Source organism: Penaeus vannamei, chromosome 4 (assembly GCF_042767895.1).
Source record: "Penaeus vannamei isolate JL-2024 chromosome 4, ASM4276789v1, whole genome shotgun sequence".
NCBI classification, from domain to species: Eukaryota; Metazoa; Arthropoda; class Malacostraca; order Decapoda; family Penaeidae; genus Penaeus; species Penaeus vannamei.
In genome coordinates, this window is record NC_091552.1 from 44,787,410 (window position 1) to 44,802,409 (window position 15,000).

General features: G+C 41.0%; 1 protein-coding gene across 1 annotated transcript in view; it reads right to left on the reverse strand.

The window, feature by feature from the left end:
• LOC113814648 (uncharacterized) overlaps positions 1–15,000 on the reverse strand; it is a 40,087-nt gene that overhangs the window by 1,457 nt on the left and 23,630 nt on the right. Inside the window, exons 13-23 of the mRNA XM_070121456.1 lie at positions 12,862–12,991; positions 11,234–11,411; positions 10,704–10,837; positions 9,249–9,355; positions 8,215–8,433; positions 7,046–7,263; positions 5,667–5,817; positions 4,561–4,676; positions 3,002–3,130; positions 2,298–2,485; positions 1–196 (exon numbers count right to left, since the gene is read on the reverse strand). The exon at positions 1–196 is cut by the window's left edge and continues 26 nt beyond it. Coding sequence (XP_069977557.1) covers positions 1–196; positions 2,298–2,485; positions 3,002–3,130; positions 4,561–4,676; positions 5,667–5,817; positions 7,046–7,263; positions 8,215–8,433; positions 9,249–9,355; positions 10,704–10,837; positions 11,234–11,411; positions 12,862–12,991 — 1,766 coding nt within the window. The remainder of the gene's footprint in view (positions 197–2,297; positions 2,486–3,001; positions 3,131–4,560; positions 4,677–5,666; positions 5,818–7,045; positions 7,264–8,214; positions 8,434–9,248; positions 9,356–10,703; positions 10,838–11,233; positions 11,412–12,861; positions 12,992–15,000) is intronic.

A 15,000-nucleotide genomic window follows, 5' to 3' on the forward strand; every position in this document is an offset into this window, starting at 1 on the left:
GACGAGGGCCCGGGTGAAGAAGGGGTTCTCGCGGCTCTTCCGGACCCTGACGGCGTGGAGGTAGTACCTGGCCTGCCCCACGATGGACACGGACGGAGGGTTGCACGCGTAGTCCGACACCACGAACATGAGGGTGCGGGTCTCGACGCTCACTTGGTTGAAGGCGACGGCCGTGATGTTGAACACGCCGTTCTCCCTGGGGGGGAGAGGGGGGTGAGGGGGTGAGGTTGAGGGGGAGGAGGGAGGAAGGGGGAAGGAGGGAAGGGAAGGGGTGAGATTGAACAGGGGAGGGGGAGGGGTGGGGAGGAGGAATTAGTGGGAGTGGGAGCTGGTGATGTTGGACAGGGGAGGATGAGGGGGATTGGTTTCAGAGGGAGGGAGAAGGGGGGGGGGACGTTGGACTGGGGAGGGGAAGGGGGTGATGTTGAACACCCGTTTTTCCTGGGGGGAGAGGGGGAGGGGGAGGAGTGGAAGGGGGGGAGGATTCGGCTTCTGAGGGGAGGGGATGATGTTGAACAGGCCGTTTTTCCTGGGGGGAGAGGGGAGGTGGTGAGGTTAGCAGAGAGGAGGGAGAGAATATTGAATATATCGTTTTTCCTGATGGGAGAAAGGGGGTTGAGAGGGAGCGAGGTGGACAGGGGTGGGGGAGGGGGAGGGAAGGGGGAGGAGTGGAAAGGGGTGAGGTTGGACTGGGGGAGGGGAAAAGGTGAAGTTGGACAGGGAGGGGGAGAGGTTGATATTCAATATACTTTTTCCTGGTGTGAGAGGAAGGGTGAAGAGAGAGGCTATGTGAATGGGAAGGGGGGGGCGAGGAGGTGACACTAAAGTGGGGAGGGGTTATTAGGAGAGGGGTTGAAGTGTGAGGAATGAGGGGATGAGGTTCTGGGGGTAGGGAGGCGTGGGGGAGGGGGTAATACAGTGGTAGGCATTTTAAAATAACGAGTGTAACCCCACCTAGCCACCCACCCACCCCCACCTAATGAATAATTAAAAAAAAAATACATACCTTCGTGAAGTTGAAGTTCGAGAGGTCGCACAAACACATTCAAAGATACAAAACCTCAAAGAAAAACAATAACAAAAACAAGAACCACAAAGCACCCAACCCCCCTACCCCCAAAAAAAACGTAAATAAATCAGACAAATAAATAACTTCCCCCACTCACATATAAACTTCATGGAGTTTGGTCCGAAGAGTAATAATAATAATAATAATAATAATAATTCACCACATACTTCAAAAAAGGAAAATTAATTATACAAATAAATCGTACAGACAAAACTTCCCCTACAGTCAAATGAAACTTCCCTGCTCATATATAAACATACGTGAAGTCCATCTGAAGTTCAAGAGGCCTGTCCAAGAGGTGATCAGTCTATTACTTTTTAAAAAAGAGGAAAATAAATCTGACAAAATCAAACCAATAAAACTTCCCAAACTCACATATAAACATGCGTGAAGATCATCTGAAGTTCCAAGGGCCTGTCCAAAAAGTAATCCATCTCGAACTTCACTAAAAAGAGGAAAGGAACCCAGACAAAAATAAATAAATAAAATAAAACTTCCCTCACAAACAAATGCCCCCCCCCTTCCCCCACTTACATATAAACATGCGTGAAGTTCATCTGAAGTTCCAGAGGCCTGTCCGAAAAGTATTCCATCTCGAACTTCAATAAAAAGAGGAAAGTAACCCCCAAAAAAATAAAAATAAAAATAAAGAATAAATTTTAAAAAATAAAAAATAAAACTTCCCCACAGACATATAACCCCCCCCCCCTTCCCCCCACTCACATATAAACATGCGTGAAGTTCATCTGAAGTTCCAGGGGCCTATCCGAAAAGTAATCCACCTCGAACTTCACCAAAATAGGAAAATAACCCAGACAAAAAATAAAAAATAAACAAATTAATAAAATAAAAACCCCTCACAAACAAATACCCCCCTTCCCCCCACTCACATATAAACATGCGTGAAGTTCATCTGAAGTTCCAGGGGCCTATCCGAAAAGTAATCCACCTCGAACTTCACTAAAAAGAGGAAAGGAACCCAGACAAAAATAAATAAATAAACAAGTTAATAAAATAAAAAACCCTCACAAACAAATACCCCCCCTTCCCCCCACTCACATATAAACATGCGTGAAGTTCATCTGAAGTTCCAGGGGCCTATCCGAAAAGTAATCCACCTCGAACTTCACTAAAAAGAGGAAAGGAACCCAGACAAAAATAAATAAATAAACAAGTTAATAAAATAAAAAACCCTCACAAACAAATACCCCCCCTTCCCCCCACTCACATATAAACATGCGTGAAGTTCATCTGAAGTTCCAGAGGCCTGTTCGAGAAGTATTCCATCTCGTACTTAGACGCACAAACGGCCTCTTCGCCCATGAACTCGAACTGAGTCTTGTCGCCCCAGGCCACCATCAGGCACGTCCCGACCCCGAGGCTGTAGAGGTTGACTTGCACGGTCTGGACGTGGCCCTGGGGGAGAGGGGGGGAAGGAAAAAGGGGGAGGGGGTTAGGGTTTGTTTTTAATTTGGGTTTGGGGTTAGATTTTTGGTGTTTGTTGGTTTTGTTTGTTTTTTTTAATTTGGTTTCTTTGAATTGTCAAGTTTTGAGTTTTGGGTTTTTTGATTTCATATTTGAGGTTTACTTTTTTTTTTTTTACTTCTTGGCCTTTTTTCATCAAATTTTGGTTCTTGGATTTTATTCAGGTCTAACTTCTTTGATTACTTCAATCGTGACTTCTTTTCTTAAAATTTAATTTCTTTCGAGCCTTAGTTCCGACGTCATTGGCTCTAATTTTTACTTGTTCTCTGTTTCTTTTTTTGTTTTAATTTGTCTTTCACTACTTCTTTGATTTCTAATAACATGATTTGATACCTTTACTTGTGCTTCCTAATTTCATATCTGAATCATTTCACACTACCTAACCCCCTATTTCCCCACCCCCCATTCCCCAACCCCCCATCACCACCCCCCTTTTTTCACACCTACCATGGGCTTGACTTCGCCGAACTCGAACAGCTCGAGGCCTCGAACGATTCCCGAAATCTCGAAGAAGAGCTCGAGCGTCACGGATTCGAACAAGTTGATGGCGGTCACCGAGACGTTCACCAAGCCTTCCTGGGGGGGGGGGGAGGAGGAGGAGGAGGAGGAGGAAAAGGAGGAGGAGGAAAAGGAGGAGGAGGAGGAGGAGGATGAGGAGGAGGAGGAGGAGGAGGAGGAGGAGGAGGAGGAGGAGGGGGAGGGGGAGGGGGAGGGGGAAGGGGGAGAAGGAGGAGGAAGAAGAAGAAGAAGAAGAGGAAGATGATGATGAGGACGAAGACGAAGAAGAGGATGAAGACGACGACGAGGAGGAAGATGATGAAGAAGAAGAGGAAGAAGAAGAACCGGAAGAAGAAGAAGAAGAGGAAGAAGTAGAAGAAGACGAAGGAGAAGAAGAAGAAGAAGAAGAAGAAGAATTAGAAGAAGACGAAGAAGAAGAAGAAAAAGAAGAAGAAGAAGAAGAAAGAAGAAGAGGAGGAGGAGAAGAAGAATAAGAGCAGCAGGAGGAAGATGATGATGAAGAAGAAGAAGAAGATGGAAGAAGAAGATAGAAGAAAAAGAACATAGAAGAAGAAGAAGAAGAACACAGAAGAAAAAGAAGAAGGAAAAGAAAGAAGAAGAACAGGAAGGAAGAGGAAGAAGAATAGGAGCAGCAGGAGAAAGATGATGATGAAGAAGAAGAAGAGGAAGAGGAGGAGGAGGAGCAGAAGAAGAAGAGGAGGAGGAGAGGAGGAAGGAGAAAAAGAAGAAGGAGAGGGAGAAGGAGGAAGATGAAAAAGATGAAGAAGAAGAGGAGGAGGAGGAGGAAGGAGAAGAGGAGGAGGAGGAGGAGGAGGAAGAAGAAGAAGAAGGAGAGGAGGAGGAGGAGGAGGAGGAAGGGAGAAAAGGAAAGAGAGGAAGGTATGATGGGGTGAGAAAGGGGGAGGGGGGAGGAGGAAGAGAGGAAGGATAGGTGAAAGACGAATGATGGAAGAAGAAATGAATGAGAAAATGGAAGGAAAGGGGGTTGAGAAAAAGGAAGGAAGGAGAAAAAGGCGGGAGAAATATACATAGAGTGTACAGTACGTATACATAACACATCATAAATATTACACCATCACAAAAGCAGTAACGAGCACAGAACAATAACAACACATAATCACCAGAACAACTATAAACAACAAAACAATCATAACAATCATAACACATTTTCTAAACTATCATTAAAGCAGTCATAACAAGTACAACAATCACAGTGACGCTACATCACCATTAACAATCATAACTTACTTTCTAAACTATCATTAAAGCAGTCATAACAAGTACAACAATCACAGTGACGCTACATCACCATTAACAATCATAACTCATTTTCTAAAATATCATTAAAGCAGTCATAACAAGTACAACAATCGCAGTGACGCTACATCACCATTAACAATCATAACTCATTTTCTAAACTATCATTAAAGCAGTCATAACAAGTACAACAATCACAGTGACGCTACATCACCATTAACGACACTTACCATACGGAAATGATGGTGAAATGGGTGACTCGCTGGCTCGAAGGGATCAGGGACCTCGTATGTAAAGATCGTCTGGTTGGTTGTCACGTTTCGGACTACGTAACTGTATATCGACCCTGCAATTTGTAATATGATTGAAGGTTAATATATACATGTGTGTGTGTGTGTGTGTGTGTGTGTGTGTGTGTGTGTGTGTGTGTGTGTGTGTGTGTGTGTGTGTGTGTGTGTGTGTGTGTGTGTGTGTGTGTGTGTGTGTGTGTGTGTGTGTGTGTGTGTTACAAATTTCCTGTGCAGTTTGCTTTATATGCAGGATGCCTGATCATCTGTAACACTTTTAATTGCATTTCTCTTTTTCTTTCTTTCTTTCTTTTTGGGTAATCATCCCTGTAACTCAAACTAATCAATGTCTGTCGTTTGAATTACGGGAGTGAGTTATCCTTGCAATTGCAGGAAGAAAATCTCAACTGCGAAATTTGCGATATATATCATTATTATTCCTGAAATATGCAACGGGCATGTTTCCCACACGCTGTCTGGAGCATTAATCTTTTAAAATTAGTAATGTAGGGACAGAGATTGGGTAAAAGAGGAAATTAGATTATCTACATTATCATTTTTTAAAGATTATCTATTGTATAAGGAAGGACACAACTTCCATCGGATGCATTTTCTTTAAGATAATAGATATCTATTTTGTTTTACTGGTTTGACTTTTGAAAGAGAGAGAGAGAGAGAGAGAGAGAGAGAGAGAGAGAGAGAGAGAGAGAGAGAGAGAGAGAGAGAGAGAGAGAGAGAGAGAGAGAGAGAGTGAGAGAAAGAGAGAGAGAGAGACAAAGAAGGAGACTTCTAACCTAAAAGAGAGAAAGAGAGAGAGACAGACAGAGAGACCGATGCAGAGAGAAAAAGACAGACATACAGAAACAAAAAAGAAACAAATAAACAAACAGAGAGAGAGACAGAAAGAAACAAACAAACAAAGAGAGAGAGAGACAAAGAAAGAAACAAACAGAGAGAGAGACAAACAAAGAAACAAACAAACAGACAAACAAAGAGAGAGACAGACACAAACAAACAAAACAAAACACCCAACAAACAAACAAACTCACCCCTCGTCAGGACGGGGAAGAAGCTAACGTTCTTGTCCGCCGGGAAGACGTTGCCTCCGACGCCGAAGCCCCTCCTCTCCTCCGTGAAGGCGAGGGTCGGGTAGTAGCGGTTGTACATGTGGAGGTCCTGGATCTCCTCCACGATCGTCACCTGTTTATTATTATTGTTTCGTGTTTTTATTATTGTTTTGGTTTACCTATTTATTTTATATATTTTTTAATTTTTATTTTATTTATTTATTTTTTTTTACTTTTTTTTTACTTTTTTTTGTACATCTGGAGGTCCTGGATCTCCTCCACGATCGTCACCTGTTTTATTATTATTATTTCGTTTCTAATATTGTTTTGGTTTACCTATTCATTTATTTTATTTATTTATTATTATTTTTTTTTTTTTACTTTTTTTTGTACATCAGGAGGTCCTTGATCTCCTCCACGATGGTCACCTGTTTTTTATTATTATTTCGTGTTTCTATTATTGTTTTGGTTTACCTATTCTTTATCATTATTTTTTCTATTCATTCATTTTATCTATTTATATATATATTTTTTTTTGTACATGTGGAGGTTCTGGATCTCCTCCACGATCGTCACCTGTTTTATTATTATTTCGTGTTTTTATGTTGTTTTAGTTTACCTATTTATTGATTTTTTTTTTTTTTTTTTACATCTGGAGGTCCTTGGTCTCCTCCACGATCGTCACCTGTCTTATTATTATTTCGTGTTTTTATTATTATTTTATTTTACCTATTTATTTTTATTTCTCTTCTTTTTGTGTGTGGTATTCTTTAAATTGTTATTATTATCATTTAATCTTATCTATTTATTTCTCTTTCGTTTTTTATACTATTTTATTTTATCTATTTATTTCTGTCGCCCTTATTTTTACGTTGTTGTTGTATCGGTCTATTTGTTGCTGTTGTTTATGGTTGATGATGGTGAAAGGATGGTGATGGTAATGGTGTTGGTGGGAATGGTGATTATGATGATGATGATGATAGTGGTGGTGATGATTAAGAGGAGAAGGGGCGTGGTGGTGGTGGTGGAGATGGTGATAGTGATGATGATGGTGGTGGTGATGACGATGATAGTGATGATAATGATGATGATGATGATGATAATGTTGATGATGATGATGATGATGATGGTGTTGTTGATGGGGATGAGGATGATGATGATGGTGGTAATGGTGGTGATGATGATGACGATGATAATGATAACATCAACAACAATAACACCGATAATAATAACAACAACCATCAAACAACACCCCATCCCGCAACCCGAGCCACCCCCCCACCCCACCTCCCTCCCTCCCCCAAAAAAAAAAAAAAAAAAAAAAAAAAAAAAAAACAAAAAAAAAAAAAAAACAGACTCACATTACACGTGATGTTGCAGCCCGACACGTCGTTGAAGATGAACACCTCCACCGTGTACACCCCGTCCTCCGTGTACGTGTGGTTGAACAGGGGCATCCCGTCGCCCGGGTCTTCGAAGGGCACGACATCCTGGCCCGTCAGGTCTCCCCAGTTGATGAAGGCGGTGGCGTTGGTCGGGAAGGGGAGTCCGGCCGTGTCGTTGAAGCGGAAGGAAGCCTCTGGGGGGAAGGAAAGAGGTTTCATTTTTTTCGGTAAGGTAGCCCCCTGTTGGGAAAGTTTTTTTTTTTTTTTGGGGGGGGGGTATGGGGTTGATGCGAAAGGAAGCGTCTGGGGGGCAAGAAAGAGCTTTCATTTTTCCCCCCATTTTCTTAAGAGGAAGGAAGCCTCTGGGGGGGGGGGGGAGAAAGAGGTTTAATTTTTTATTTTGTTTTATTTTATATATTTTTTTTTTTTTTTTTTTTTTTTGGGGGGGGGGTAAAGTAGCCTCTGTTGGGAAAGGAAGATTCTTTTCTTGGGGGGGATGGAGGTCGAAGAGGGAGGAGGAGGGAGGGGGAGTCCTGCCGTGTCGTTGAAGTGGAAGGAAGCCTCTGGGGGTGGAAAGTGGTTTCATTTTTTTTTTATTTTTTTTTTTTGAGGGTCGGGAAAGGAAGATTTTTTTTTTGGGGGGGTTATGGGGTTGAAGCGGAAGGAAGCCTCTGGGGGGGGGGAGAGAGGTTTAATTTTTTTATTTTGCTTTATTTTTTTAATATTTTTTCAGTTCTTTTCTGTTTTGTTTTGTTTTTTTGAGGGGAGGGGTAAGGTAGCCCCCTGTTGGGAAAGGATTTTTTTTTTTTTTTTTTTGGGGGGGGGGGTTATGGGGTTGATGCGGAAGGAAGCCTCTGGGGGGAAGGAAAGAGGTTTCATTTTTTTATTTTGTTCTATTTTTTATATATTTTTTTCATTTTTATTATTTAGGGGGGGGGGTAAGGAAGGCTCTGTTGGGAAAGGAGGATTTTTTTTCGGGGGGTGTGGGGGGGGAGTATGGGTTTGAAGCGGAAGGAAGCCTCTAGGGGGTGGAGAGGAGGTTTCATTTTTTCCCCTTCACAAAAACCTACTCAAACAACCCAACCCCACCACAACCCACAACCCCACCACAACCCCAACGAACCAAAACCCCCTTCTCTCCTCACCTTCCGAAGGGATCTTGAAAGCCCAAATTTCATCGTCAGGCCAAACCTCCCACGTCTGGACCACGGGATGCTGGACGACCAGGTCAACGTAGGTCACGACAGGATCCGAGTCGAGGTTGTGCTTGTTCTCCCCCTCCAAGAAGGCCACGTAGACGCCAGGGACACCGACGTGGGCGGTGAGGTTGAGGATGTGGCTCTCGGGGCCCGCTGGGAGGTCGTCTGCGGGTGGGGGGAGGGAGGGAGGACGGGAGGGTGGAGGTGAGCAAGGGAGATGGAGAAGGAGAAGAAGAAGAGGTAGAAGAAGAAGTGAGGATGAGGATGAAGAGAGCGAAAGAGAGAGAGAATGAGAGAGAGAGAGAGAGAGAGAGAGAGAGAGAGAGAGAGAGAGAGAGAGAGAGAGAGAGAGAGAGAGAGAGAGAGAGAGAGAGAGAGAGAGAGAGAGAGAGAGAGAGAGAGAGAGAGCGAGACAGAGACAGAGAGAAAGAGAAAGAAAGGAGAGAGGAAGGACGAAAGACAAACAGACAGACAGAGAATGAAAGATAAAGTGATATGAAAGTCAACCGCTTGTAATCCAAGGCAAAACACAAACCAAACCATCCAAAAATTTCTGAAAACAGCTGTCACCTCTAAAAAAAATAACATACATCCTTAATCTCTGAAAATATAACTTCAACGAACATTTCTTATCATCAACAAACCCCTATATCCCAACTTCACCCATTTCCTCATACAGTTAAAAAAAATTGATAAATAAATAAATCTACAAAAATACTCCTGACACAATTTAAAAAATAGATAGATAAATAAATAAACATAGATCCTTAATCTTTTAAAATAGAATTTCAACGAACATTTCCTCCAAACTATTAACAAACCCCTATATCCCAACTTCATTTATTTCCTCACACAATTAAAAAAAAAGATAAATAAATAAATCTACAAAAATACTAACCCGGTATAACCAACTTCATCCATTTCCTCACACAATTAAAAAAAAAGATAGATAAATAAAAAAAATCTGCAAAAATACTAACCCGGTATGAAATAAGAGGTCACGTGACTGATAGGAGGAATGGTGAAGTTGAGGTCCATCGGCCCTGACTTGTCGACCTGGACTGAGAGGTTGAACGCCACGTCTGACCTGTTGGGGAAAAATTGTGGTACTTTTAGGAAGACAGGGAGTTATTTTTTCCTTCTTTTTAGGATGAAAGGGAGAATTTTTTTCCTTTTTAGGATGAAAGGGAGGGTTTTTTTTGTTTTTAAGGAAGACAAGGAGGGATTTTTTCTTCTTTTTAGGATGACAAGAAGGGACTTTTTTCTTCTTTTTAGGATGAAAGGGAGATATTTTCTTTCTTTTTAGGATGACAGGAAGAATTGGAATACAAGAAGGAAATGTTGATACTTTTAGGAAGACGGGGAGGAAAATGCACTATTTTAGGAAGATAAGTTTGGAAATCTAATACTCTTAGGAAGAATGGGAGGGAGATGTAATATTAGGAAGACAGGGAAAAAATATTTGTTTTTTGGAAAGACAGAAGAAAATGTGTTACTTTTAGGAAGACAGGAAGGAAATTTTGATATTTTTGAAAAAAAAAACACGGTAGAGACATTTTTACATTTTTATGTGGATAAGATAGGAAAATTGGATACGATTAGAAAGACAAGGAGAAAATTGTGAATAAAGGAAGATAAAAAAACGTGATATTTCTATGATGTGAAGATTTTTGAAAGATATGCCTATTTAAGGAAATTTCTGTTTTATTTTCACTCCGCCCCCCCTAGAAAAAAAAAGAAAGAAAGAAAGAAAGAAAGAAAATCATAATATATTACGAAGAAAAAACTGAAAACCAATTCATAGAAAACTAAGGCTCCTTCTGGAAAAAAATGTAGTTTATTCGGTGAAAATATATTTTTTTCTTTTCTTTTATTGTATCCAAAGATTTATTTCAGCGGTGTGTCTTCTCCCTCTTTCTTTTCCAAATACTTACGAAGTGGATATCAACGCCAGTGCAAAATCGCGTGTTTTACCTTTATGTGGATATGTGGATCAAGATGTTAAAAATTTTAATAAAAATATGAATGATAGTAATGATACCGACTTAAATTATCCTAAAGATGATTTTGATGATAGTTATGAAGAAACTTTTTCATGGCGATAGATATAGATACAAGTGGACCCATAAGGATGAAAAGCATCCGCGTTATGACAACAACAGCCAATGCAATAAAGAAGCAGTTAACACCACCAACAACAACAATAGCAACACCAATAACAAGAACAACATCATCACCACCAACAACAATAGCAACACCAATAACAACAACAACAACATCACCACCAACAACAACAATAGCAACACCAATAACATCACCACCACCAATAACAACACCACCACCATCACCATCACCACCAACAACAACAATAGGAACGCCAATAACAACAACAGCAACAACATCACCACCACCAATAACAACCACCAGCCACTAACCTCACGAAGTACGGCGGGTCGAGGTTAATGAAAGCGTTGAACTCCTCCGTCTCGACCTGTGACACGGCGAAGGTCATGTTCTCGATGATCCACTGGCAGGAGGTCACAGCCGAGCCCAGGACCTCGCTCGTGTTCTGTGCATAGATGAATGGATGAGTAAATAGATGGAGGCGTGTATATGATGTGTACGTAGATGCGTACACACTACATGCACAAGAACGCACACACATACTACACTAGACTAAACATAACGCACTAAACAGACACATAAACACTATACATACACACTGCACACTATATATACACACTACACACTACGCACTATATATACACACTACACACTATATATACACAATACACACTACATATACACACTACACACTACATATACACACTACACACTACATATACACACCCACACTACACGCTACACACTACAAACACACAACACACTCCACCAACACTACACCCACACACAACACACTCCACCAACACTACACCCACACACAGCCTCTCGAGAGAACACCCACCGCATGAAACACGGTGAGCACAACATCTTCACCGGTAATATAACAAGTGTGATTAATCTGCAGTTTAGAAGGACGTTTGACAACAGCGCTGAAGAGGTGCTCGAAGCTTGTCTGTTCCCCGTCTACTGTGTCGCCTTCAGGAGGGTCTTCTGTGGGGGAATCCGATGACTCGAGTGGTCTGTGTGGAGGAGAGAAGAGGAGAAGAGGAAATAAGAAGTTATTGAAGAAGGGGAAGAAAGGGAGAAAGGTGTGAGTGAGAACTGGATAAAAAAATATGGTCTGTGGGAGGAGAGAAGAGGAAAGTAAGAAGTTATTGAAGAAGAAGAAAGGGAGAAAGAGGATGTGTGAGGGAATTGGATGGATAAAAAAATATATGGTTTATGGGGAGGAGAGAAGAGAAAATAAGGTTATTGAAGAAGCAATAAGGGAGAAAGAGAATGTGTGAGAATTGGATAAATATATATATATATATATATATATATATATATATATATATATATATATATATATGTATATATATATATATATATATATATATATATATATATATATATATATATATATATATATATATGGCTTGTGGGAGGAGAGAAGAGAAAATAAGAAGCTATTAAAGAAGAAGAAGAAATAAGGGAGAAAGAAGGTGTGTGTGAGAATTGGATAAAAATCATGGTCTGTGGGGAAGAATGAAGAGGAAATAAGAAACTGATATAAGGAAAAAAGAGGACGTATATAAGAATTGGATTTAAAAATATGTAATAAAAAAAAGGAAAGAAGAAAATAATGTGATGAGCGAAAGGATCAACAGCAATATGTTACATGATGATAAACAGAAATTATGAAACAAATGAACAAAGACAATGTACGAATGTAACGCAAAGTAAAGATGAGAAATTACATTTTTTTAAGCCGATGAAAGAGAGAGGAATAAAGAGGAATAGAAAGAGATGATAATTAATCCAAAACCGAACTTATTAAAAGACGCCATTGGATGAAGAAAAAATATCAAAGGAGACAAAAAAAAAATAAGAAAAATGGCTAAAATCGCAATGGTGACGAAAGACAAAAAATGAAATAAATGGAAGAATAAAAGAAGATGAAGTAGAAAGAGAATAGAAAAAAAACAAAGCGAAATGAAATAAAGGAGAAGAAAAAAAGTATTATAGTAGAAGGAGATGTACAAGGAGGAGAAAGAGGAGGAGGAGATGAAGAAGAAAAAGAGGAGAAGAAGAAGACGAAGAGAAGGAGGAGAAGGAGAAGAAGAATATAGAATAGATAAAAGTATCTGAATGAGAAAAGAATCAGACCAAAAATACGACAAAATAAAACAGAAGTAGAAGAAGAAAAAATTACCCCCCCCCCAAAAAAAAAAAGAGAGAAATTAAGCAAAATAAAAAATAAATAAAAACAGAAAAAAATCAAAGAGCGAAAAAAAATCAACAACGAAGAAGAAAAACCACGCAGCATAAGAATATAATAAAAAAGAACAAAAAAAAAACACAAGAAAATAAAGATGATAATCGAAAAATAAAAAAGGAAAAAGAAGAAAAAAGAAAATAAGAATAAAAGGAAAAAAAACAAATAAAAAAGGGGAGGAAATGCCCCAAAAGCCAAGCCCTCTAACCCACCTCCTCAAGACGGGTCCTTGAATGAAGAAGACGTCTCCGGGAATGACCTCTTGGCTGACCTCAAGAAAAGTGTAGTTGTCTGCTGGCGTCCCTTCGTACAGGACGATGCTCTCCCAGTCATTTGTCTCTGCTGGGAAGGGAGGGAAGTGAGCAAGGAAGCAAGGAAAGTTGGTTTGGTTCGAGGAAGGAAGTAAGGAAAGTTGGTTTGGTTCGAGGAAGGAAGTAAGGAAAGTTGGTTTGGTTCGAGGAAGGAAGTAAGGAAAGTTGGTTTGGTTCGAGGAAGGAAGTAAGGAAAGTTGGTTTGGTTCGAGGAAGAAAGCGAGGAAAGTTGGTTGGGTTCGAGGAAGGAAGCAAGGAAAGTTGGTTTGGTTCGAGGAAGGAAGTAAGGAAAGTTGGTTTGGTTCGAGGAAGGAAGTAAGGAAAGTTGGTTTGGTTCGAGGAAGGAAGCAAGGAAAGTTGGTTGGGTTCGAGGAAGGAAGCAAGGAAAGTTGGTTTGGTTCGAGGAAGGAAGTAAGGAAAGTTGGTTTGGTTCGAGGAAGGAAGTAAGGAAAGTTGGTTGGGTTCGAGGAAGGAAGTAAGGAAAGTTGGTTTGGTTCGAGGAAGGAAGTAAGGAAAGTTGGTTTGGTTCGAGGAAGGAAGTAAGGAAAGTTGGTTTGGTTCGAGGAAGGAAGTAAGGAAAGTTGGTTTGGTTCGAGGAAGGAAGCAAGGAAAGTTGGTTGGGTTCGAGGAAGGAAGCAAGGAAAGTTGGTTTGGTTCGAGGAAGGAAGTAAGGAAAGTTGGTTTGGTTCGAGGAAGGAAGTAAGGAAAGTTGGTTGGGTTCGAGGAAGGAAGTAAGGAAAGTTGGTTTGGTTCGAGGAAGGAAGTAAGGAAAGTTGGTTTGGTTCGAGGAAGGAAGTAAGGAAAGTTGGTTTGGTTCGAGGAAGGAAGTAAGGAAAGTTGGTTTGGTTCGAGGAAGGAAGTAAGGAAAGTTGGTTGGGTTCGAGGAAGGAAGCAAGGAAAGTTGGTTTGGTTCGAGGAAGGAAGTAAGGAAAGTTGGTTGGGTTCGAGGAAGGAAGCAAGGAAAGTTGGTTTGGTTCGAGGAAGGAAGTAAGGAAAGTTGGTTTGGTTCGAGGAAGGAAGTAAGGAAAGTTGGTTTGGTTCGAGGAAGGAAGCAAGGAAAGTTGGTTGGGTTCGAGGAAGGAAGCAAGGAAAGTTGGTTTGGTTCGAGGAAGGAAGTAAGGAAAGTTGGTTTGGTTCGAGGAAGGAAGCAAGGAAAGTTGGTTTGGTTCGAGGAAGGAAGTAAGGAAAGTTGGTTTGGTTCGAGGAAGGAAGTAAGGAAAGTTGGTTTGGTTCGAGGAAGGAAGTAAGGAAAGTTGGTTTGGTTCGAGGAAGGAAGTAAGGAAAGTTGGTTTGTTTGAGGAAGGAAGTAAGGAAAGTTGGTTTGGTTCGAGGAAGGAAGTAAGGAAAGTTGGTTTGTTTGAGGAAGGAAGTAAGGAAAGTTGGTTTGGTTCGAGGAAGGAAGCAAGGAAAGTTGGTTGGGTTCGAGGAAGGAAGCAAGGAAAGTTGGTTTGGTTCGAGGAAGGAAGTAAGGAAAGTTGGTTTGGTTCGAGGAAGGAAGTAAGGAAAGTTGGTTTGGTTCGAGGAAGGAAGCAAGGAAAGTTGGTTGGGTTCGAGGAAGGAAGCAAGGAAAGTTGGTTTGGTTCGAGGAAGGAAGTAAGGAAAGTTGGTTTGGTTCGAGGAAGGAAGTAAGGAAAGTTGGTTTGGTTCGAGGAAGGAAGCAAGGAAAGTTGGTTGGGTTCGAGGAAGGAAGCAAGGAAAGTTGGTTTGGTTCGAGGAAGGAAGTAAGGAAAGTTGGTTTGGTTCGAGGAAGGAAGTAAGGAAAGTTGGTTTGGTTCGAGGAAGGAAGTAAGGAAAGTTGGTTTGTTTGAGGAAGGAAGTAAGGAAAGTTGGTTTGGTTCGAGGAAGGAAGTAAGGAAAGTTGGTTTGTTTGAGGAAGGAAGTAAGGAAAGTTGGTTTGGTTCGAGGAAGGAAGCAAGGAAAGTTGGTTTGGTTCGAGGAAGGAAGTAAGGAAAGTTGGTTGGGTTCGAGGAAGGAAGCAAGGAAAGTTGGTTTGGTTCGAGGAAGGAAGTAAGGAAAGTTGGTTTGGTTCGAGGAAGGAAG